The 23,155-nt window shown below is 38.3% G+C and overlaps 1 protein-coding gene across 2 annotated transcripts in view; it reads left to right on the top strand.

Annotated features, from left to right (window-relative positions):
* The window catches only part of PLA2R1 (phospholipase A2 receptor 1), a 145,422-nt gene that overhangs the window by 5,330 nt on the left and 116,937 nt on the right, over positions 1–23,155 (top strand). For both annotated transcript variants that reach the window (XM_072612131.1, XM_072612130.1), the window contains exons 2-3: positions 18,321–18,704; positions 22,308–22,481. In XM_072612131.1, the coding sequence (XP_072468232.1) occupies positions 18,321–18,704; positions 22,308–22,481 (558 nt within the window). The remainder of the gene's footprint in view (positions 1–18,320; positions 18,705–22,307; positions 22,482–23,155) is intronic.

Here is a 23,155-nt window from a genome sequence, read left to right as displayed (position 1 = left end):
TCATCAGAACATGCTCTTTCTCTGTAACGCAGGGGACAGCTAGAACTCTACTTCCTACTATATACATACACACATGCAAATGCACACACACACATATGCACACACAAATATACATACATTCACACACTAATAATATATTCCTATGGACATGTTCATCCTATGTTTAACTTCTGCAATGAACTATGGTCTTGAAGCATCAAGTTTGCTACGACACAATATGGTTTCCCTTGGTCCAGGGAGTGTAAAGTCCAAAACTTTGATTGTTCGTTGGTGGTCAATCCCTGGAAAACTGATCCACGTTACCCAAGCTTGTAAAATCTGATTTGTAAACCAGAATTTCAGTTTGTTAATTTGCAATTCCACAGCTACCTATTTGACCTTGGGCATCTGATTTAATCTCTCCCGGTGCCTCAGTCACTATCTATAAAGTGAGAGGGTTGAACTACATAGTCTCTAAGACAGTTTCCAGATCATAATTTATGGTGCTATGATCCGAAGGGTAGGATACTATGCTACGTGGTGGAAAAGGAAGAAAATATAAGATAGAACTGATCCTTGTAGATAAGATACAACCACAAATAACTGTAGGAGGTGGCATTATATACTGAATACATTGGGTACCAAACAAAGTACACTGTGTGGGGAATCTGAAAAGACAGATTGTTATCAACAGGGAATCAGGGAGGGCTCCATTGAAAAGAGCTTTTGAGTTGAGCTTTGGAGTTAAATAGGAATTTAACCGAGGAAAGCAGGATGTTTCTGTATAAGGAAAGTTATGGAGGCTGGAAAGAACAATGTCCTTTGGAGGAACAAGGCTGGAGCATATTACTTATTAAGGAGAGCAATGAGTGATACAACTGGTAAAATGGTGCCAGACTGTGGCAGTCCTTGAATGGCCAACAAATGAGTTTGGAGCTTACCTGTTGGACAATAGGGCCATACTGAAAAAGATTTCTGAGCACAGAGGTGTCATGATTAGGTCTCTGTGCAAGAAAGTTTATTTTGGAACTATATATTTTTATTATGTGAAGTTTACTTTTGCTTTTAAGTATATAATAAATTCAACATGTAAATTTCAAAGCTATCCTCTTTACTTCATCTTCTTCAGTCAGAGGATCTACTCCCTTCTCTCCTAAGTCTTAGTAGCCTATCTTCTGACCTTATCATTCCACTGGAACTGCTGTCTTCAAAGTTACCAATGATCTCGTCATTGCCAAATCTAGTGACCTTCTCTCAATCCTCATCCTTCTTAACCTTCCTGCAACCTTTGACACTATTGGTCACTCCCTTCTCCTCGACACTCTTTTCCCTGTAGTTTTCCAGGACATTACTCTTTTTTGGTTCTCCTACATGTCTGATTACTCCTTCTCAGATTCTTTCACCACTCTTTATCCAGGTCTTGTCTACGAACCATAGACTTTCTCTAGTGAGTGATCTGTCCTGGATCTTCTTTCTCTTTTCTCTCTATACTGTTTCACTAGGTAATCTTGTCATCTCCCATAGCTTTAATTATCTTCTATAGAAATGATTTTTCAGCTCTACTTATCTATCTAGCCCTCTTCTGTCTCCCGATCTCCATCCTCACATCTCCCGTTGCCTTTGAGACATCTCAAACTAGATGACCCAGAGATATTTCAAATTCAATGTGTCCAAAATTTAACCTTCCCTCCAACTCGATCTTTCTTTCCAATCCCTCTCTCTCCCCTGTGGTCTTTCCCATGTTCTTCCTCTATTTATAGATAGTCTCTTGCTGGTTCTAGCGTAGAGTGAAAAAACAAAAAGTCAGGGAAACAGGGTTTGAATCTCAGCTTTGCTCCTTAATACTAGTGTGACATTGGGTAAGTCATTTCACTTTCCTGTGACTTGAATGATTTCTGATCTGCCTTCCAACTATAAATACTGTGGTCTAATAATTATGGGAATTTGGAGGTTGTTGATGACCATTGAGAGAGCAGTTTCACTTGAGAAATAATGCTAATAATGCTAATAATATTTTGTCTGTGTGTCAGACACTGTTAAAACACTTGATAAATATCTCATTTGATCTTCACATCAACCCTGGGTGGTTGATGCTGTTATTTTCATTTTATGGTTGAAGAAACTGAGGCAAACAGAAGCTGAGTGACTTACCTAAGGACACATAGCTGGTGAGGATCTGAGGCTGATTTGAAATTAGGTATTCCTGACTTTAAGCCCAGCACTCTATCCATTTCACCACCTAGCTACCTCAATCAAAAAGTAAATTCTTTTTTTAAAAAATTTGTTTTATTTTAGTTTATGGAATAGAACAAGCATTTCCATAATAGTACAAGAAAAAGATTATTGCACGTGAAATTTCAAATACACTATACAAATTGCTAGTCCTTTCAAATATACAACAAATTATTTTGTAAATTAATTTTTCCTTCCAAGTTCTTTTTTTAATTTATGTGTTTTATTTTTCCCTAATTACATGTAAAAACAATTTCTCACATTCATTTTTAAAACATTTTTGAGTTCCAAATTCTCTCCCTCTATCCCTCCCTTCCCCTACTCCTTATTGAGAAGGCAAGAAATTTGGTATAGATTTTACAAGCACAGTCATCCAAAACACATTTACATGTTAGTCATATTATAAAAGAAAACATACATTAAAAAAACAAGAAAAATAAAGTAAAGAAAAAGTATGCTTCGATCTGCATTCAGACCTTATCAGTTCTTTCTCTGGAGATAGGTAGCATTTTTCATCATAAGTCCTTTAGAATTGTCTTGGATGATTGTATTGCTGAGAATAGCTAAGTCATTCATAGGTTATCATCATACAATATTGCTGTTATTGTATACAGCATCCTCCTCTGCTCGTTTCATTGCATCTGTTCACGTCTTTCCAGGGCTTTGTTTGAGAATATCCTGCTCATCATTTCTTATAACACAATAATATTCCATCACAATCAAATACAATAACTTGTTCAGCCATTCCCCAATACATGGCCATCTCCTCAGTTTCCAATTCTTTGCCACCACATAAAGAGGTGCTATAAAAAATTCTGTACATATAGATCCTTTTCAATTTTCTTTTTTATTTCTTTAGGATATAGACCTAGTAATGATATTGTTTAGTCAAAGGTGACCTGTGGTTTTATAGCCCTTTGGGCATAGTTCCAAATTTCTCTACAGAATAACTCAATCAGTACACAATTTCACCAATTTTGCATGCAAATGCGCCAACCAAGTGCATTAGTACGTCAATTTTCCTACATCCCCTCCAATATTTGTTATTTTTCTTTCCTGTCATATTAGCCAATCTGTTACGTGTGGGGAGGTAGCTCAGGGTTGTTTTAATTTGCATTTCTCCAATCAGTAGCGATTTAGAGAAGTTTTTTCATATGACTATAGATAGCTTTAATTAATTCATCTGAAAATGCCTTTTCATATCTTTTAACCACTTATCAACTGAGGAATGAGCTTTATTTCTTTAAATTTGACTCAGTTCTCTATATATTTGAGAAATGAAATTTTTATCAGAGAAACTTGCTATACATTTTCCCCTACAGTTGTCATTACTGTGTATTTCCCTCCATCCTTCCCCCCCACCCTAATTCTCCTACTTTCCTTCTCCTTTTACCCTGTCCATTCTCAAAAGTGTAGGAATATAAACAGTTTAATCTTATAAATTCCTATATGATTTCCCTTTCCTATTTACATTTTTATTCTTTCTTTGAGTCATATTTGAAAGTCAGATTTTCTATTCATCTCTGGTCATTTCATCAGGAATGATCGACAATCCTCTATTTCACTGAGTGTCCATTTTTTTCTCCTGAAGGATTATAATCAGTTTTTCTAGGTAGGTGATTCTTGGTTGTAATGCTAGCTCCTCTGCTCTCTGGAATATCATATTCCTCCAATCCTTTATGTAGAAGCTGCTAAATCTTGTGTTATCTTGGCTGTGGCTCCACAATACTTGTTATTTCTTTCTGGCTGCTTGAAATATTTTCTGCTTGACCTGGGAGCTGTGGAATTTGACTGCAATACTGCTGGGGGTTTTCACTGTGGGATCCCTTACAGGGGGTGATGGATTCTTTCAATTTCTATTTTACTCTTTGGTTCTAGAATTTCAGGGTAGTTTTCCTTGACAATTTCTTGAAAGATGATGTCTAGACTCTTTTATTGATCATAGCTTTCAGGTAGTCCAATAATTTTTAAATTAGCTCTCCTGGATCTATTTTCTAGGTCAGTTGTTTTTCTAATGAAATATTTCACATTGTCTCCTATTTTTTTCTTTTTTGGATTTGTTTTATTGTTTCTTGATGTCTCATAAATTCATAAGCTTCCATTTGCCCAATTCTTAGTTTTAAGAAATTATTTTCTTCATTGAAGAAAATACCTCCTTTTCCATTCTGCTTTTCAAGGCATTCTTTTCCTCACTGGATTTTTGTACCTCTTTTACCATTTGGTCTGTTCTGTTTCTTAAAGTGTTATTTTATTTAGTATTTTTTGTGCCTAGTTAACCAAGCTATTGACTTTTTTGCGTGTGATTTTCTTGCATCACTCTCATTTCTCTTCCTAATTCTCCACCTCTCTTACTTGATTTTTAAAATCCTTTTTGAGCTCTTCCATGGCCTGAGATCAAATCATATTTTTTTCCTTGAGGTTTTGGATGTAGCAGTTTTGATTTTGCTTTCTTCTTCTGAATTTGTTTTAAGATTTCCTGTCATGATAATAACTTTCTGTAGTGAGGATTTTTTTTTCTGCTCTTTTCTTATTTTTTTCAGCCTATTTCCTGACTGTTAACTCTATGCTAAAATGGGGCTCTGCTTCCTCACTGGAGAGAGTACAGTTCCAGCCTTCAAGTTTTTTATGTAGCTATTTTCAGACATAATTCTGGGGACCTGTAAGTTTTTGGTTCTTCCAAGGTGGTATGATCTAGGGAGATGTGTGTTTACTACTCTTCTGGTCTGTGCTCTCATCTGTGAGCAACTGTAAGCACTCTTTTGCATCCTGGAGCTGTGACCAGGTCCCAGCTCCCCTGCAACTGTTAAGCTTTGTTGTGCTCATGTTCCTCCTGAGACAGAGACCCAGGACTGTGACCTGGATCTGAGTCTGGGCAAAGCACCAGGGTCCTGTCCCCAGTACCAGCAGAGGGACCCCAGTAATCTCCTTCTGACCAGTGGTCTAAATCTTTTACTATCTGTGGGCTGAAAGATCCCAAAACCCCCACTGATTCCACTGATTCAGTCACCCTCAAGGCCTAATGCTGGTTTGTTGGGGTGTGGTCTGCACTGGACTGTACTTCAGTCTCACTCTGGTGCAATAGACCTTTTCTGCTGACCTTCTAGGTTGTTTTGGGCCAGAAAATGTTTTCACCCTCTCTTCTTGCGGGTTCCGCCCTTCTAGAATTTCTTTGGGGGCATTATTTAAATTGTTTGAGGGGTTTGGGGGAGAGCTCAGAAAAGTCCCTGTCTTTTCTCCACCCCCTTGGCTCCCCAAGTTCTTTACAACTGCAAAATATACCACAACAAATACTTTGGTGTTTGTTAGTTCTTTCTCTAGGAAGACTTTTTCGATTGTCTCTCTGCTTCTATTCCCTATACACAGCAAAAGATAGAGAATCCATTGTAGGCTGGCCATAGTGATGAAAAATATCATTTCTAAAAGAGACAGGCATCCTTATCAACCACTTTGCTAAAGCCACTTAGGAAAATAATTTATTAAACTGACATAAAACCATAGATGTATGATTTCCGCAGCTATAAATTTGGACACAAAAGACAAAAAGAGGAGAAATCAAAGTGCTTAAATCACTTTACAAGAACAGGAAATAAAGCTGAATGGTTGATGATCATTTAAGTTAGAGCTGGAAATGATTTTCCAGATTATCTTAATCCAGGTCCTTCATTTTACAACTGTGCTACAGCCCAAGACAAAGAGGAACTGCCTAGATTCCTTCCTTTTTATTAAATTTATATCGGAGGCAATCTGGGTTAAGTGACTTGCTCAGGGTCATACAGTTAAATGTCTAAGGTCAAATTTGAACTCAGGTCCTTCTGACTCCAGAGCCAGTGCTCTCTCTATCCACTGTGTCACCATGCTGCCCCAACCCCTTCCTTTTAGACTAGCCAGCTAGCTGAAAGTGGAGGAAGAAAAAGACCTCAGTGGATGTCTAAAGTAGAGAGCATTGACTGCTTCCTTTCTGTTAACATAGTGGTGAAACTACTGGTGTATGTATGTGCTTATGCGGAGCATGGAGTATGTGTGCTTTTGTGTGCTTATATAGTATCAGAAAATGCTTTTCATTTTTATATGATTCTTATGTTTCTTTCTTTTCTGACACCTGAAGGGGGCAGGAATAAGTAGAGAAAAAGTATTTTAAATGATAAAAGCTTATTTGTATTGTCTAAGAAATTATTATTTTCCTCCATTTATGCATAATATTTTTGATTACTGCCTCAATGAAATTTTAATAGGACATTTTAGTATAGTTTTCCAGTAAGATGGAAATAATCCAAAATATTATATTATATTAGTGTATTATATTAATATTATTAATTATATTAATAAGAGAATAAGTGAGAAAAAATTACCTTTATGAGAGAGGAATAGGGAGAAAATCCCTGGTAACCAAGCACAGGGGAAAGGGATAGGATTTAATAAATAAAATAAAGTTGATGACAGCAAAACATAGAAAGAATTGCAAATATATACAATGTGGGTGTTGTAAATTTATTTTCTATTCCTTCTTGGCTATTAAAATTTCTAAGAGAAAAATCAAAAAGTTTGTTGTATGTTTTGCAGTGGCCTCCTATTAAGAGTCAGCTAGATGGCACAGTGGATAAGAGTGCTGGACTAGGAGTCAGGAAGACCTGAGTTCAAATACTAGCTCGGACACTTACTAGCTGTGTGACCCTGGCCAAGTCACTTAAACTGCAGTCTGCCTCAGTTTCCCCAACATTAAATTGGGGACATAATAGCATTACTTCCCAGGGTTGTTGTAGGTGTCAAAGGGGGTAACATTAATACTTCTTAAAGCATTATATATAAATACTTGCTATTACTGTTACTAAATACAATCTCCTGTTTGGCACGTAAACTCTTTACAACCTGCTTCCAGTCTACTTTTCTAGCTTTGTTATACATTATTCTCCTTCATACAACCTAAGGTGCAGCCAAACTACCTATTCAACTATTCCTCACACACAGCATCTGTCTTCTACCTTCATGTCTTTGTATGGGCCATACCCCATACTCCACCTTCCTTGCTTACCTCTTAGAATTCTTAATTTTCTGCAAAGCTTAGCTCAGTGTGAAGTCTTTCCTGGTCCTCCTTCCAATTATTAGAGCCTTCGCACCCTCTAAGACTATCTTATATTTATTTGTGTGTGTGTGTGTGTGTGTGTGTGTATTTCTCCACAACAAAATGTGAGTTCCTTTGAGAACATATCCCCTTCATATCCCCATCACCTAGTCCTGTGCCTGGAATGAATGAATTAATGTAATGTGGTTAATAAATGCTTGTTTGATTGACTGCAGAAAATTTAATTCTTGCTGCTCCTCTTCAAAACTCTGCATTAAACCTTTGTCAGAAGTGGTTGAAAGGAACTGCCTAATGTTATTTTGTTTTGTTTTCCTTAACGAAGGCAAAAGAAACCCAGCAAATTTGCTCTCGGTAGGGCATGCATAGCATGCAGCATCTTACAGGCTTTACATGTCATCCCTTTCAGAGAGTGCTGTTATTGTCTGTTCTTTGTTCTCAAAAAGGACCATGACATCAGGGACGTGATGCCATGACACGCAGGTGAATTGGATTTAAGTGAGGCAGGGCTGTGCAAAATCACCAGACTCTGTCCTTTTGAGCCATCTGGGTCCAGTGGCGAGATACAAAATCGAATGGATGCAGATCAAAACGAGTGGATGCAGAGAATGTTAGAGTTGGAAGGGACCTTGGAACTCATGTAGACCAAGTCTTTTGCCGTCCGGTTAGGAACTGAGGACCAGGGAAGTGAAGTGACTTGCCCAAGGTTACACAGCTAAGTTAATGGCATGGCTGGGGCTAGAGTCCTCGTATTCTAATTTCTAGTCCATTGGGTTTTTTTTTGCTCTTAAGATCAGAAGCATTCATAGTCAAGAGACGTCTTACAGTCATAAGTCTCTCCTCTCCTTTCTTCTCTCCTCTTTCTCTTCTCTTTCATTTCTTGCCTCTCTTTTGTTTCTTCTCTCTGTCTGTCTCTGTCTCTCTCTCTGTCTCTCTCTCTCTGTCTGTCTCTCGTCTCTCTCTGTCTCTCCTCTCTCTTCTCTTCTTTCTTCTCTCTCATCTCTCTTCTCTCTCCTCTTGCCCCTTCTTTTGTTTCTTCTCTCTGTCTGTCTGTCTGTCTCTCTCTCTCTGTCTGCCTATCTCTTTCTATCTCTCTCTCTCTCTCTGTTTCTCCCCCTCCCTCCCTTGCTGTTGTTTGCCAGATTTTTTGCCATATTTTTATTCTTATTCAAAAGAGAAGAATGGGAAACTACATTAAAGCTGTCATCCAAAATACTTTCTGTTTTTGATGAAAAAAACCACCATATGCTTCACTAAATGTAATTAAAAATAAAATTAGTGTATACTCAAAGCAATGAAGATGGACAGTTTTTTCGGCTCAGCTTTTTAATTTTGCTTTGAAGAATGACAGAGAAATCATCTCCTGCATTTTGGGATGATTCAACTTTGAAATTATTTCCCTTGGGCACTAAAGAGTAAGGGCTTTGTGAGGGAATTTTAATAGGGTTCTGTATCTGTCAGCTGGGTCTTATTCTGCATTGTTGTAACTTGTTGCTGCTAATAAGATGCTCCAGAGAATGAGATGTTACATCAGTGTAGTCCTGGAGAAGAAAAACAAAGTAAGGTGCTCTAAACAGCCGTTCCCCCCTCACTCAAACAGTAACAGCTAGTATTTTAGAGTTCAGTCAGTGCCAAGTGATGAAGGGGAAGTGATTAAAGGCTAAGGAAAGAAAAATGTTCTCAATTCACTTATAAGTTAATCAGTGAGGCACAAATGTACAGAAAGAACCTTCCTTAGAAAAGAGAAAGGAGCTTGTGTTAATTACCATACACGTGTGGGCCAGAAGTAGGGCAGGAAAAGTTATAAGGCTATGGATAATTAGCTAAAATAGGAAGTTGTAATACTTCTCTAGTAGTCTTACCCCAGGTGAGCCTCTTCTCTGCCCTGCCTTTCTCTGCTTCCTGCATTGGTAATGGTTTCTCTAGATGCTGGATATTAAAATCTTCTATTTCTCTTCTCCTAGGGGGCCTTGTGAACTAAGATCCAGATCTCCTTTCCTTAGTTGTATTTAGCTTTAAAAAATTATTCAGGTGCCACCTTCCACATGAAGTCTTTCTTGATCTCTCCCTCACTCCCAGCAGTTATCCTTCTCTATCTCAAAACTACCTTGTATAAGGGGGGAAAGGATTTATTTTCTTTCTCTTTCCTCCACCAATCCTGCCTCCCCATTAAGGATGGGTACTGAGATGCCAGCAAGGTGTTAACATCTAATACATACAAGTATAAGTACAAAGTATAAATACCTTTCTCTGATTTCATGGGAATAGTCGTGAGCAATCCTGTTGGTAGACATCTTAAACTCATTATGTCCAAAACAAAACTTATTGTTTTTCCTGCTAACCACATCCCTATATTGAGTCACTCAGGCTTACAACCTAGGTATCATTCTTAATTCCTCACTGTCTCTATCTCCCCCTTTTCCCCATATCCAATCTGTTGCCAAGGTCTATGGATTTCACTTTTGCTACATTTCTTGAATATGCCCTCTTCCATCCTCTGGTGTTGCCACCATGCTGGTACAGTCCCTCATTGCCTCACACTTTCAACAGACTCCTGCCTGCCTCAAGTCTCTCCGCATTCCAACCTACCCTCCTTTCACACAAAAATATGCTTTTCCTAAAGGACAGGTCTGACCATGTCATCATCCTACTCCATCAACTCCAGTGCCTCCCTTTTGTCTCCAGGATCAAATACAAAATCCTTTGTGTGATGTTCTAACCCTTTTATAACCTAGTTCCTCTTTACCTTTCCAGTCTTCTTACACCTTCATCTCCATCCACTGGAGTTCATTGACACACTGGCCTCATGGCTGTTCCTCCAACAAGGCACTCCATCTCTCAGCTACAAGCATTTTCTCTGGCTGTCTGTCCACTTGGGATATTCTCCTTCCTCATCTCCTTCTTCAGATTCTAACCCAGCTTCCACAGGAAGACCCTCTTAATTCTAGTGCTTTTCCTCTTTTAATGATTTCCTATTTCCCCTGTGTATAACTTCTTTGTACATTTTTTTCTTATCTCCTCCATTAGATTTTGAGCTCCTTGAGGGCAAGGACAGTCTTTTGCCTGTTTTTGTATCCCCAGTACTCTGTGGGTGCTTAATAAATGTTTATTGACTGACATAAAACTGGTCACACTGGTATTCATTTTCTGTGGAAAACCAAGCTTTGGGAAAGCCCTTCAGGATTCAAATGGAGCTACTGGACTATACTCTTAAACCCAAATACACTGGCTCTCACTGATCTGTCAATGACAGGTCCAGTCCAAGTGAGTTTTGCTGACTGAGAGTGAGTAAAAAAGCAATTGTTTCTATTCTGGGCAGAAGCTCTGATGGTCTTCTCCTCCCAGACTGATTCTTTTGGGATGGCAAGCTAGGCCTTTTTCTGCCTCAGTTCTTACCTACCCTTTAATTACTGAGTGGGTGTTGCCTCATACTGGCACCTGAGAAAGATCTTAGCTTAAAAATGTCAAGCAAGGTCTCCCACTGCATCCAGGGCCATCGCCAGCCATCCTGACCTATATCTTGCCACTGGACTCCAATAACTCTAGAGGAGAGAGTGAGGCTGATGACTTTGCACAGCCCTGCCTCACTTAAATCCAATTCATTTGCAAGTCAAGACATCCTCCTCCTAATGTCATTGGTCCTCTTCCAGAACAGTGGAAGAACAACAATCAGTTGGGTGGTACAGAGGCTGCCCAGAAGTGTTCTGCATGCTTCCAGATGACCAGATGTGCCTTAGCATTTGGGCATATGGGAGATGGTATAGAATATCTGCTCATATTCTGTACAACCCACATGCATGTATTCTGTATGTACTTATGTAGCTACATGCTTCCCACATTAGAATGTGAGCTCCATAAATGCAAGGGCAGCTTTATTTTTGTATCTCAAGTGATTAAGGCAGTGATGGCACATAGTAAGTATTTTATAACTGATTGTGAATTGATTAATTAGTTATCATTTCTGCCATTTGTCCTGGAGCATATTGCCTCAGTTTCTAGGATTAGCAGGTTTGGGAAGCCATCACAAAGAGACAGGATGGCACAGTGGATCTTGCTTTGGAATCAGGAAAACATGATTTTAAATTCTGCCTCTAACACATACGAATTGTGGAATTAAATGAAGTCACCAAATGTTTTAGTGCCTCCAGGCATGAGCTGATATCAACATGGAAAGAAAGTTTCCGTAACAGAGTCATGGCAGAGATCAAGGGATAAATAACAGACAGCCTGCATACTTCACTGGTAGCCAATTTTTAAGGACAGCTAGGTAGCACAGCAAGGTGGCACAGGGGATAGAGTGCTGGGTCTGGAGTCAGGAACACCTGAGTTAAAGTCAGACCGCAGACTTTTACTAGCTATGTGTCCTTGAGCAAGTCACTTAACTCTTCCTCCATTTTCTTATCTATAAAATGAGCTGGAGAAGGAAATGGTAAACTGCCCCAGTATCTTTGCTAAGAGAACCCCAAATGGGGTCAAAAAGAGTCTAACACAACTGAAAACAATTTGGCAGAGTGCATTGAGCACCAGACCTGGCATCAGGAAGATTCTTCTAGAATTCAAATCTAGTCTCAGACACTTACTAGCTGTATGACCTTGGGCAAGTCACTTAACCCTGTTTGCCTCAGTTTTCTCATCTGTAAAATGAGCTGGAGAAGAAAATGACAAACCAGTCTAGTGTCTTTGGCAAGAAAACCCCAACAGGTGTCACAATGAGTTAGAGACAGCTGAAAAACAACAACTAAAGTATGTTTGGGTTGGGGTGGGAGTGAGGGCCCACTGGGAAAGATCTCCTGGGGTCAAACAATGGGAGGAGATGGACAAGATTTTCACAGGATCTGCAGGCATGAATAAGTTATAAAGAGACCATTTACATCAATGAGACCACAGATGCACTGTAGTATGTACTGGTCTAAGGCTGACTGGCCTGATTTCCAGGAGTTTTTCATATGCTACTTGATAGCAGTATAAAGAAGACTGTATTAAAGTTCACCTGACAAAGGATGATGACTTTTTTTTTCTTCCTCCTTTGAAAAAACCGAGATTATTCCCACAGGCCAACGTCAGATTCCTTCCTGACAGTCCAACATTTCATTTAGTGACTCTGCATCTACCTCTTGGGGCCACACTAGACAAAAATCTAAACATGGGAACATTTTTCATGAGTAACTGTTAGTTCATAGTGCCGTAGACTTAGAGGTAAAACAATCATTGAGTTCAATCTCCTTCTTTTAAAAGACATGTCAGGCCAGTAAACGTGAAACAAAGTGCCCAAGGTCACACAGAGAGTGGGTGGCAGACCAGGGATTTGAATGTGGCTCCTCTGACTTTAAATCCGATGCTCTTTCTACTCAATTACTTTGAGTAAATCAATCCCTTTTCTACTCTAGAACTTGTAATTATGAAGGGAAGTATAATAACATTTTCCTGGAAAGAGCTTTAGTAATTCTGGCAGCACTGCATTAATCAGTTAATCAGTGTTCAAGCAGAACTGATGTCCTTGACGTATGTAATCAATCTTGATTCCTTCCACATTTGATTTTTATCGCTTTTGAAATTTGACAGCTACAGATATCAAGGAATAGTAGTTTATTTTCACATCTTCTCTTGTTACAGCTAACACAAATGGGCACGTATAATACAATAGGACTGTTGATACATGTATTGGATCTCCTTGCAGTCTTTTTGAAGATAATTATAGTGTCTCCTCAGTGAATTTATGGAGATTAATGGTGTTCAAACCAGAGCCTATTATAACTAGATGGGGGGGTGGTAAAGAGGCTGTTGCTTTTTACCCTTTGTAATGGCATAGAATTCTTTTCTCTAGGTGGCATGTTTAGTGGTACCAATAAATGCTAAAACTTCTAGGATTAATTTTGAGGACTTTTTGAAAGGTGAATGTGGGGGTACATGTGTCAGTTTCCTATTGAGCAAAATGGGATTTAACCAGGACAGCTCATTCCTTGCCTAGGCTTGATAAATGTTTATAATGTGAATATACAGTTACAAGCTTTTGGTTTTTTGAAATGCCATGGTGGTGGCTCCTTTACTCCTCTAGTGAATCATTCCATTGAAAAAAATTTGGAAATCTTCCATACTGTGGTCGAAAGAGCACTGGATTTGTCAGCTCTACTGCTGACAGTTCTACAAACTTCATGACTTTAGCCAGGCCTCTTTGTCTCTGGTCTCTGTTTCCTCATCTGTATAATGAGGAGGCTAGACTAGATCACTTCATAAGGCTCTTCTACCTCTGAATCTTAGAAGCATTTGGATCTTTAGGTGTTCCAGATACTACCCACCACAACCGTGGCCACATCGGCATTTCAAATCAAGCAGCAGGGAACTGAGTAGAGTATCTTCTTCTTTAGGATGATATCTGAATGACTGCAGATCTGACTGTAGAGGTCATTCTAATGCTTTGGTTTTCCAACAAAGACAGACTCTAGTGGTTTTAAAAAATTAATTCATCCACTCCAGATTTCAGTAGGCTGGCAATTTATACTTAACCTACCTCTTGACCAGGCAGCTAGATGACATAGGGGACAGAGCACTGGGCTTGGAGTCAGGAAGACCCAAGTTCAAATATGAGCTACTCTGATGCTTCTTAGCCGTGTGACCCTGGGCAAGTCATTCTATCCTGTTTGCTTCAGTTTCTTCATCTATAAAATGAGCTGGAGAAGGCGATGACAAATCATTCTAGTATCTTTGCAAAAAATAAAATAAAACAAAACAAATGGGATGATGAAGAGTCAGACATGACTAAAATGCTTGAACAACAACAACCTTCTCCCTAACCATACCTTCATTTTAAAAACTGTAGGACTGTTTTCTCCTACATGAGACTGCTGGTCTTATAGCAAATCTCTTGCTACATCCCTACAAATCAGTAAAATGGTTTTTATTTTATTTTAAATTTTTTTTATCATTTTTATCATTTTGTGATTATAAACTTGACAAACGTCAACAAACAAACATCTCCTATTCAAGGAAGACTAGAAGAAGAAGACTGCACTTGACTCCACCATGTACATAGTGTGGGTTCCTTGTATATTTCAAATATATCATGATAAGCACCAATACTGTTCCCTCTCCCCTTCTAAATTTCCTTCTGCTCTCTTCTGTTACTGTTAATGATTCACTGATGTTCTTTTCTTTTCATATTTAGTATCACTATCACTATCCCTATTTTTTCCATACCTCAAAAAACCCTCTCTAATATTAAATAAGTATAGTTTTACAAAATAAGTTAATCACAAATTGGTCATCTGAAAAGATGTGTCTCATTTTGTACCTCTAGTCTGGTTTTCAAATCTGATCTTAAGACCCCTTTAAACTCTTAAAAATTAAAGAGTCTTTGTTTATATGGGTTATATCTATTGATATTTTACTGTTTTAGGAAGCAAAACTGATAAAATGTTAAGTACTTATTAATTCATTATAAATAGTAATGATAAATCCACTACATGTTAACATATGATTATGAAAAATATATTTTCCCAAAACAACAATTTTTGTGAGAAAAGTGACATTATGTTGTACCTCTTTGCAAATCTCTTTAATACCTGGTCCAGTAAAAGACAGCAGAATTTTCATATCTGCTTCATCATTCAATTTATTGAGATGTTATTTTGAAATATATGAAGATAATGTGGTCTCACACATATGTATTTTAAAAAGGATGGAGTATTGTAATAGGCAAATAAAATCTTAGTATTATGAAAATAGTTTGACTTCAAAGACCTTCTGAAAAGGTTTCAGGATCCCTGTGGGTCTGAAAATTGCACTTTGCTCATCGCCCCTCTGCCAAGAAATATTGGAAACCTTTTTCATTATCAGTCATCTAGAGTTCAGATTGGTCATTTTATTCATTAGGATTCTTAAGTTTTTCAGAAGTGTTTGCCTTTATAGTGTTGTAGACATTATATAAATCCTTTTTCTGGTTTTTCTCCCTTTACTTAGCATCATTTCACACAACTCCCACACTTCTCTGAATTTCTCATTCTCATTATTTCTTATAATGCAAAAATATTCCATTGCATTAATATGCTCTAATTTGTTCAAGAATTTCTCATAAAATCAGTTTTTAACAAAAAAAAACAAGAATTTATGAGTTGCTTTGTTTGTCTTGCTATGTTTTTTGGTGCTGAAGGAGGTAGATTAGTACTTGGGTCATTTTTGAAGCCTGCATACTATACATGGAAATTTAGTAGCATTTAGCAAAGGAAGGGGCCTTCAAGATACTTTCATTCAGGTTTTCCACTTTATAAAGGAGGAAACTACTGATGAGCGAGAAATGTGCAAAAATATAAGCTCTAGGGAGCACCCCCAGGGAGGGAAAGTTTCATTCATTTTCTGAATGAAATCTTTACTAAAACCATTCATTCTCCTTTCCACCTTTGATTTTATTTCTAATTCCATGCTGACAGCAGTAGCTTTCAGATAACTAATTTAGGTTCTTAAAGTATATTGCCAGGAAAGGATGTCTAGAATGCATTAATAATAAACAATAAATCATATTTGTATAGTCTTCTATAGTTTGAAAAACATTTTGAAGTTTTTTTTGTTAAGGCTTTTTCCCCATTTCTTCTGTTTCCCTTCCCCCTTTCAAGTCCATAAACTGTACTCTGGGAGAAAAAAAGGAAACAATGTAAAAATCTTTGTCACAAGTGCAGTCCAGCAAAACAAATTCCCATATTGGTCACATCCAAAAATGTGTCATTATGCATATTAGTCCATCACCTCTTTATCATGGAGAGGGTAGGATACTTTATCTGTCCTCTGGAATTATAGTTCATTATTGTGTTGATCAAAATTTTTACCTCTTTCACAATTGTTCATTTTTACAATGTGATATCTGCTCACTTCACTCTGCATCAGTTCATGCAAGTCTTCCCAAGGTTCTCTGAAATCCTCATTTTAATAATTTGTCACAATATTATTTCATTTCATTCATTTCCCATAAGTTCAGGCATTCTCTAATGATTAGCATCCCCTGAGCTTTCAGTTCTAAAAAGTGTATTTCTTACAACAACCCTGTTAGATAAATATAATTGCAAATATTACATTTTACAGCTAGAGGGTACCTCACTGAAATCAGAGTCAACTGCAAGTCATGTCATCATCTTGATATCATGGTCCTCTTTGAGAACAAAGGACAATGACAAACACAACCTGTGAGTGAGTAGCAACTCCTCCTCCTTCTTCTCTCCTCTGGTGTTCTACCCAGGGGAAGGTACACTCCATGTGCAAAAGCTGCCTTTTTTCCTCTGGGTTTAATGGCTACGTTTCTTGCTCAAAGATCAAGCCTTAAACCCAATTCACTCTGAAGCTCTTAGACTAGACAACAAGTCCCCACCTACCTAGCACAGAGTGGATTTAAATACTAAATAGTAATTGTTTCTCTTTTACCTAGGAACCCTGCGGGTCTTCCCCTCTCAGTTTGATTTTTTTTATTAAAGGGGCCACCCTTGGAGTAACTACTTAAAGAAGATTATTTATTCAATGGGGGTATCTCACTCAAAGTGAGAATGTGATAAGACCTTAGCCTGAAGGGGCCAGGGTCTCACTTTGCATCCTGGGCCATCACCAGTTGTCCTGATGAATATCAGGCCACTGGACCCAGATGGCTCAGGAGAAGAAAGTGAGGTTGGTGACCTTGCACAACCCTCCCTCACTCAAATCAAAGTCAACTGCAAGTCATGTCATCATCTTGGTGTCATGGTCCTCTTCAAGAATGGACAAACCAACAACAATAACAACTTGGCTGGTGGCATCATGTTTGTTATCAATTAGTTGGAAAGTTCTGAGCCCTCCACAAAGGAAGACTTTGGGAAGTGCTTATTGTTCTACCCTCCAGCCCTCCAATCAGAGGGGAAGAGGTAGCTGAGGGTACTGAGAAGATGTTGAGTATCAAAGCTAGTTTAGTCTCCATAGTGATGAAATTTCAGGTGAGGAGCTTATCCTGAGGGAGGCATGATGTTCTTGGAGTTGACACCAAGCAGAGCAGGTAATGAAAAATGAAGAATTTAGCTAGAAATTTCTTAGCCTTCTATAAAAAGGAAGGTTTTAGGAGGAGTTTATTACTTCACCCTCCTGATGTAGGTAAAAGGGATGGAGGGGGTAGCAGGGAACAGTTTAAGTGTTAGAGGTCTAAGCATCCAGGGAGTCAGCATTAGGCAAGTAGAGAAAAGGCAGCAATCCAAGGAGGCAGGAAACTGTCATCAAAAAGCTCTGGCCTCATATGGTGGTGATCCCACTATTAAGGGCTAGAATTCAGAGGCAGAACTCTGATACCAGCCCCTGTTAGTATTGACAAGAGCATGGCAGATCCCCAGTCCTGGAGCAAAGGATAAAATGAGCATATGGACATAGGAATCAAGACAAGGACCCAGTTACCAGTTCAGTGCCTCAGTATGTGCTTAATAAATGCTGATTGACTGGAATGAAACATGTTAGTTATAAGGTACAATGTAATAATCCTGCAACTAAAATAAGGCAAAATAAGGCACCTAAGTGGCACAGTGGATAGAACACTGGGCCTGGAGTTAGGAAGATTTATGTTCCTGAGTTAAAATTAGGCTTCAGATGCTTACTAGCTGTGTGACTCTAGGTAAGTCACTTAATGCTGTTTGCCTCAGTTTTCTCATCTATAAAATGAGACGGAGAAGGAAATGGCACACCACTCCAGTATCTTTGCCAAGAAAATCCCAAATGGAATCTTGAAGAGTTGGCCATGACTGAAACTAGAAAGTCTTAAAATACAAAGTCAGAGAGGAATCAGCATCAAGGCTGACTTGATGTTTGAGCTAATCCAGAGGTCCATATATGTCCCCTGTTTAGGAGCCACATTGGTCCTAGAGCCCTAGATGAAGATGCCCTTCCCCCTAGTCCCTTAGACCAAAATTAAATTGCTTCTGTAAGAACTGGAAAGCTGTGGATCAGGAAGTCAAGCAGTCATTACAAAAGAGAAAGAAGTATATATTTCTATTTTGTTATATCTGAAACATCTGACACTAGATATTCCTTTTTCTTTCAGGCAAAGGAATATTCATTATCCAAAATGAAGACCTTAAGACATGCATCCAAGCAAGTAAATTTGGATTGACCCTGGAGAACTGTAACCAACCAACCACATCTATGTTGTGGAAATGGGTTTCCAAGCGCCACCTGTATAACATAGGCACCAGCACATGCCTAGGATTGAATCTCAGTATCCCGGAGCAGCCCTTGGGCCTGTTTGAATGTGATTCTACTTATTTTTCCATGTGGTGGCGTTGTTACAGAAAGGTGGTAATCGGCGCTTACCAATATAAGCTAGAGGTAGAGAACAGGAACCTGGTGGTGGCTACAAGACAATCTTCCCAGAAGTGGATGCAATACATGTCAGGGGGTGATGATATCTGCGAGCGTCCTTTTCAAGGTAAAAATAGGAACTTGTTCATCTTTTATACACATTATCATAAAACAGCTTTGCATGTTATATTTTTCTAAGTATTATATGAAATGATGCCCATTTTGATAAATTCCTGTAAATATTGGAGAACTGTTTACTTTCTTTTTTTAAATTCAATTTCATTTTCAATTCAAATTCTCTTCTTACCTCCACCCCTCCCCCATCCATTAGGAAGATAAGAAAATAGAGCACATTATAATATATATATATAGTCATATGAAATAAATTTGCATATGAGTCATGATAACTACTTTTTAGTTGCATAATTATTTACTGCACAGGGGTCTTTTGAAGCAGTATGATGCTGCATAAAGAGTTCTGGGATGATTGTCAGAGGACCTGCATTCCCATCTCTTGCCACTTTCTTCCTGTGTGATCATGAGCACATAACAATCTCACTGGGCCTTGGTTTCGCCATTTTTAAAATGAGGGGATTGAATTAGATGACCTTGAGGTCTATGTCTATGATTCCATGAGTATGGGAATCATTTTGTCAAATTCTGGTGGCTGACCTCAGAATGGAGGGGCAAACTATAGTATATCCTTGAATAAGTTGGTGGATCTATGATCTCATTGATACAGAAAATCCCTCATCAGCCCACACTGCAGCCCCATCCTTTCCTGTCCAGACTATCTGAATCTTATCTCCATCTTCACATAGTTCATCCACAGAGAATCTACCCAATAGACCAAAGGCCTTCCCCTAGGTCTACTTTAACTTTTATGCTACAATTTCCAAATATTGAGGAGAGAAGAATTCTTGTATAACAAAAGAAGTAAATAGGGGAGACGAGAAGCAAAAGGAAAGAAATGCACTTTGACAAAAGTGACTCACATTTTGGGAGCTCTTTGGGAGGTTCTCGTTTGTTAGGGTTTTTTTCCAAGTCTGGTGTTGAAGCTGCCTCTTGGTGTTGGTGTTGTATCCACAGAACAACTTGCTCAAAGCCTTGCTAATACCCACTTGATATACTGGTTACAAAAACACAGATAAATTCTGCATCCTCCTACTTGCTATCAAATGTCCATTGTGTGTCTGTATCATGTGACTTCCTCAATAAATGTTCCTCTGCTTTGACAGCTTGACTTTTAGTCCTGGGAAGAGAGGTCAGAGAGTTCTGAAGGGCTGGGGCTCTGGGATAACATCCAAAGTCAGTCTCTCACCTCCACAAGCAAACATTGAGGGAGAGTTGTGACCAGTGAATATCAGCAGTTGGACAAGGATACTATATGTGTAAAGTTGGTGCTCTGTAGGAGGCAGAATCACCTACTCTCCCAGCAGGACACTGATACTTTTATTTGGTACCTTCCCACCTTTATACCTCTCAGTCATCCACCTACACCCAGAATACATTCACAAAAGGGAACTCTGTGGGATTGAACTCCCTGAATCTGAATAAAAAGTGCAATGAAACAAGCAACTGTGTCCCTAAGGAACTACAGCATAGCTAGACTGTTAGGGCATGGTTTCTACTTGGGGCATAAAAAGATTGTCAAGAGGTGTGGGGAATATTTGGTAAATAATTACATTTTCTACTAACATATTTCAAAAGTAGTACTAGAGAAAAAATGTGGATTGGAATGAGAATGATGAGGGAGGGAATGCAGGGTGAAAAGAGAGGGAGCTGTATAGTTCATCTGAAAATTGTGAAGAAAATGGCTGAAAGAATAATTTCTCTTGCCCAAAACCAAATGAATGAGGTTTGACCTCTTTTCAAACTGAGCTAGAAAATATCAATGACAATGATTCAGTGCTAAAATTAATTAATTTCTTCATTTTATTTCTTATGTGCATATGCATAGTAAAGTCTAGAATTTATATTCTTTCACAGTGAACAGTTACAAGAAGATTTACTTAAATCCAAAGGACATAGAGACCAAAGTAGAGAACTTATATATCAGAAGAAGGGGAAGATCCAGACCAAATTTATATAAACTATTATACCATGCATGTGATATATACATATCTGCATGCACATGTATGTATATGTTATATATAACCGGTATATGTTATATGTGATACGTATATTATGCCATATGTGGTATATTCATGTCTGCATGCGTATGTGTATTCTATATATAGCATGTATATATTATACATAACATATAAGTATACAACTATTTGCACATTATCTCCTCCATTAGACTGTGAGTTCCTTGGGAGCAGGAGCTGTGTTTTACCTTTTGATTATAATGTTACTGATTGACTGACTTTGTGCCCTCAGCATTTAGTGCAGTTCCTGGCAGATAGTAAGTACTTAATGAATTATTGATGACTGACTGACTGAACTCCTGGTGCGATGCCCTACATTTAAAAGCTCTGGCTGAAAGCATGAAGCCTCTAGAGGCAGACAAAAACTTTTCTCCAGGCCATACTTGTTATAAGAGGAGGGAATTGAGTACTTCCAGAAAGCAACAAGTTTCCTCTTTAGACCCCCATGTTTCAGTGAGGTGCCAGTAGTCCTTTTGGTTTAGGATGCTGGTTGATCCTTTGGCAAATCTTTAGATGCTTCCTAGGACTGGATGTGTATTTTTAATTTAATTATATTTTTTTCATTTTGTAAGCATTTATTTTTTCACCTTCCCTGAAAAAAAAAGACAATACGTGCACACACAAACACAAAACCCTTGTAACACATATACATAGTCAAACAAAACTAATTCCTATGCTGACCATGTCCATTCCCCCTGCCCCACAAGAAAGTCAATAGCATGTTTCATCACTGGTCCTCTGATATCCCTGTTGGTAGTTGCCCTAATCAGGATTCTTGCATCTTTCGAAGGTGTTCACTTTTACGTTATTAGAATGTGAATTACTCCTCATTTCACTTAGCTCAGTTCATACAAGTCTTCCCAGGGTTCTCTGAAACCATTCCCTTTATTTCTTAGGGCACAATAATGTTCTGTTGCATTCATATACCATCATTTGTTGAGCCCTTTCCCAGTTTATGAACTGGACACTTATTTTAATAGCATGGTATAGTGGAAAGAACATAGAACTTGGGAGTCTGGACACATGAATTTTTACCTTTCCGGCTGACCTTGGACAAGTCACCTGTCCTTTTTCAGCCTCCATTTTCTCACCTATAAAATGAGAGAGGTAGATGTAATGGTTTCCAAAGGCCCCCTCCAGCTCTAAATCTATAATCCTATGATACCATGACCTCTCTGAGTTTCAGTTTCCTCTTCTATACAATGATGATAACAGTACTTGCATTAATGACCTCTCAGGGTTTTTATAATCATCAGATGAGACAATGTGTCTGAGAGCAATTAGCAAAATGCCAGATAAAAAATTAGCTGCTACAACATGAGTGATGTGGAAATATGTTTAGTGTGCTTGTACATGTGTAGCCTGTATCAAATTGCATGCCATCTTGCGGAGGACTCAAAATCTTATAAAATTGAATGTTAGATACTAAAAATAAATAAATATAATGAAAAAATTAGCTGCTCTTAGGAACCAGGAAATATGTGACTGGAGAAATAGCCAACTTTTTTTTCACAAAAGGAAATTCAGGGGATGCTTCCTTGACTATTTCTTACTTCTGTAATTTGCTTTTTCTGTCATAGAATTATACACAGTGAAAGGGAATTCCCACGGAATGCCATGTGTGTTCCCTTTCCAATATAATGGCCGATGGCATTACGAATGTACCCGAGAAGGCAGAGAAGATGGGCAGTTGTGGTGTGCCACAACAGATCGATATGAAAAAGAGGAAAAATGGGGATTCTGTCCGGATCCCAGTAAGTATGATGATTCATTATACTCTCCATATTATGAATGTAAGATAAGGACGAATATAAAGTTATTTGTATCTTGTAAAAAGCTAAAAGAATTATATTTTGCAGTCTGTACAATCATTTCTATGCATGCAGAATTGGATAGTCATTATCTTGCCACATTTCTCCACAAATATTCTGTAGTAGGGTTGCTATGATGCAAGACTTTGGGATTTAGAGATTCAGAAAATTTTGCATATATTGCCCTTCTCCTTCATCTGGCCACTCAGGAAAAGCATCCCCTTCAAGGATAGTCTTGTTTTTAGAGTCCTGTTTTTCTTTGCTTCAGAAGATGTTAATTAAGTATTCTAACTAAGAGCCTTATGCGAGTAAGTCTTATCCTACATTAAATTATAGTACTCAGTGCTTTCATTAATAACAGCTTTCTTTAATGAGACATCAAAAACAGACTTGAAACATACATTTATTCCTTCAATACACTCCTTCTTTCATGGAATTCTTTAATCTCACCAAATCCAGACTTTTTCTCTTCCCCACTTGGATCACCTTGGCTACCCACTTCTAAGAAGGTTTTGGTGTTTGACTGGGTTGTTCCCACCATCAAAACCAGGTATACAATGGCTCTTTGAGTCGGCTCCCCAAAATGACATGTCCCTCTCCAATTAGCCTGGAGACAG

This window comes from Notamacropus eugenii, chromosome 5 (genome assembly GCF_028372415.1).
Source record: "Notamacropus eugenii isolate mMacEug1 chromosome 5, mMacEug1.pri_v2, whole genome shotgun sequence".
Taxonomy (NCBI): domain Eukaryota; kingdom Metazoa; phylum Chordata; class Mammalia; order Diprotodontia; family Macropodidae; genus Notamacropus; species Notamacropus eugenii.
This window is presented reverse-complemented; position numbering and strand designations above follow the sequence as displayed.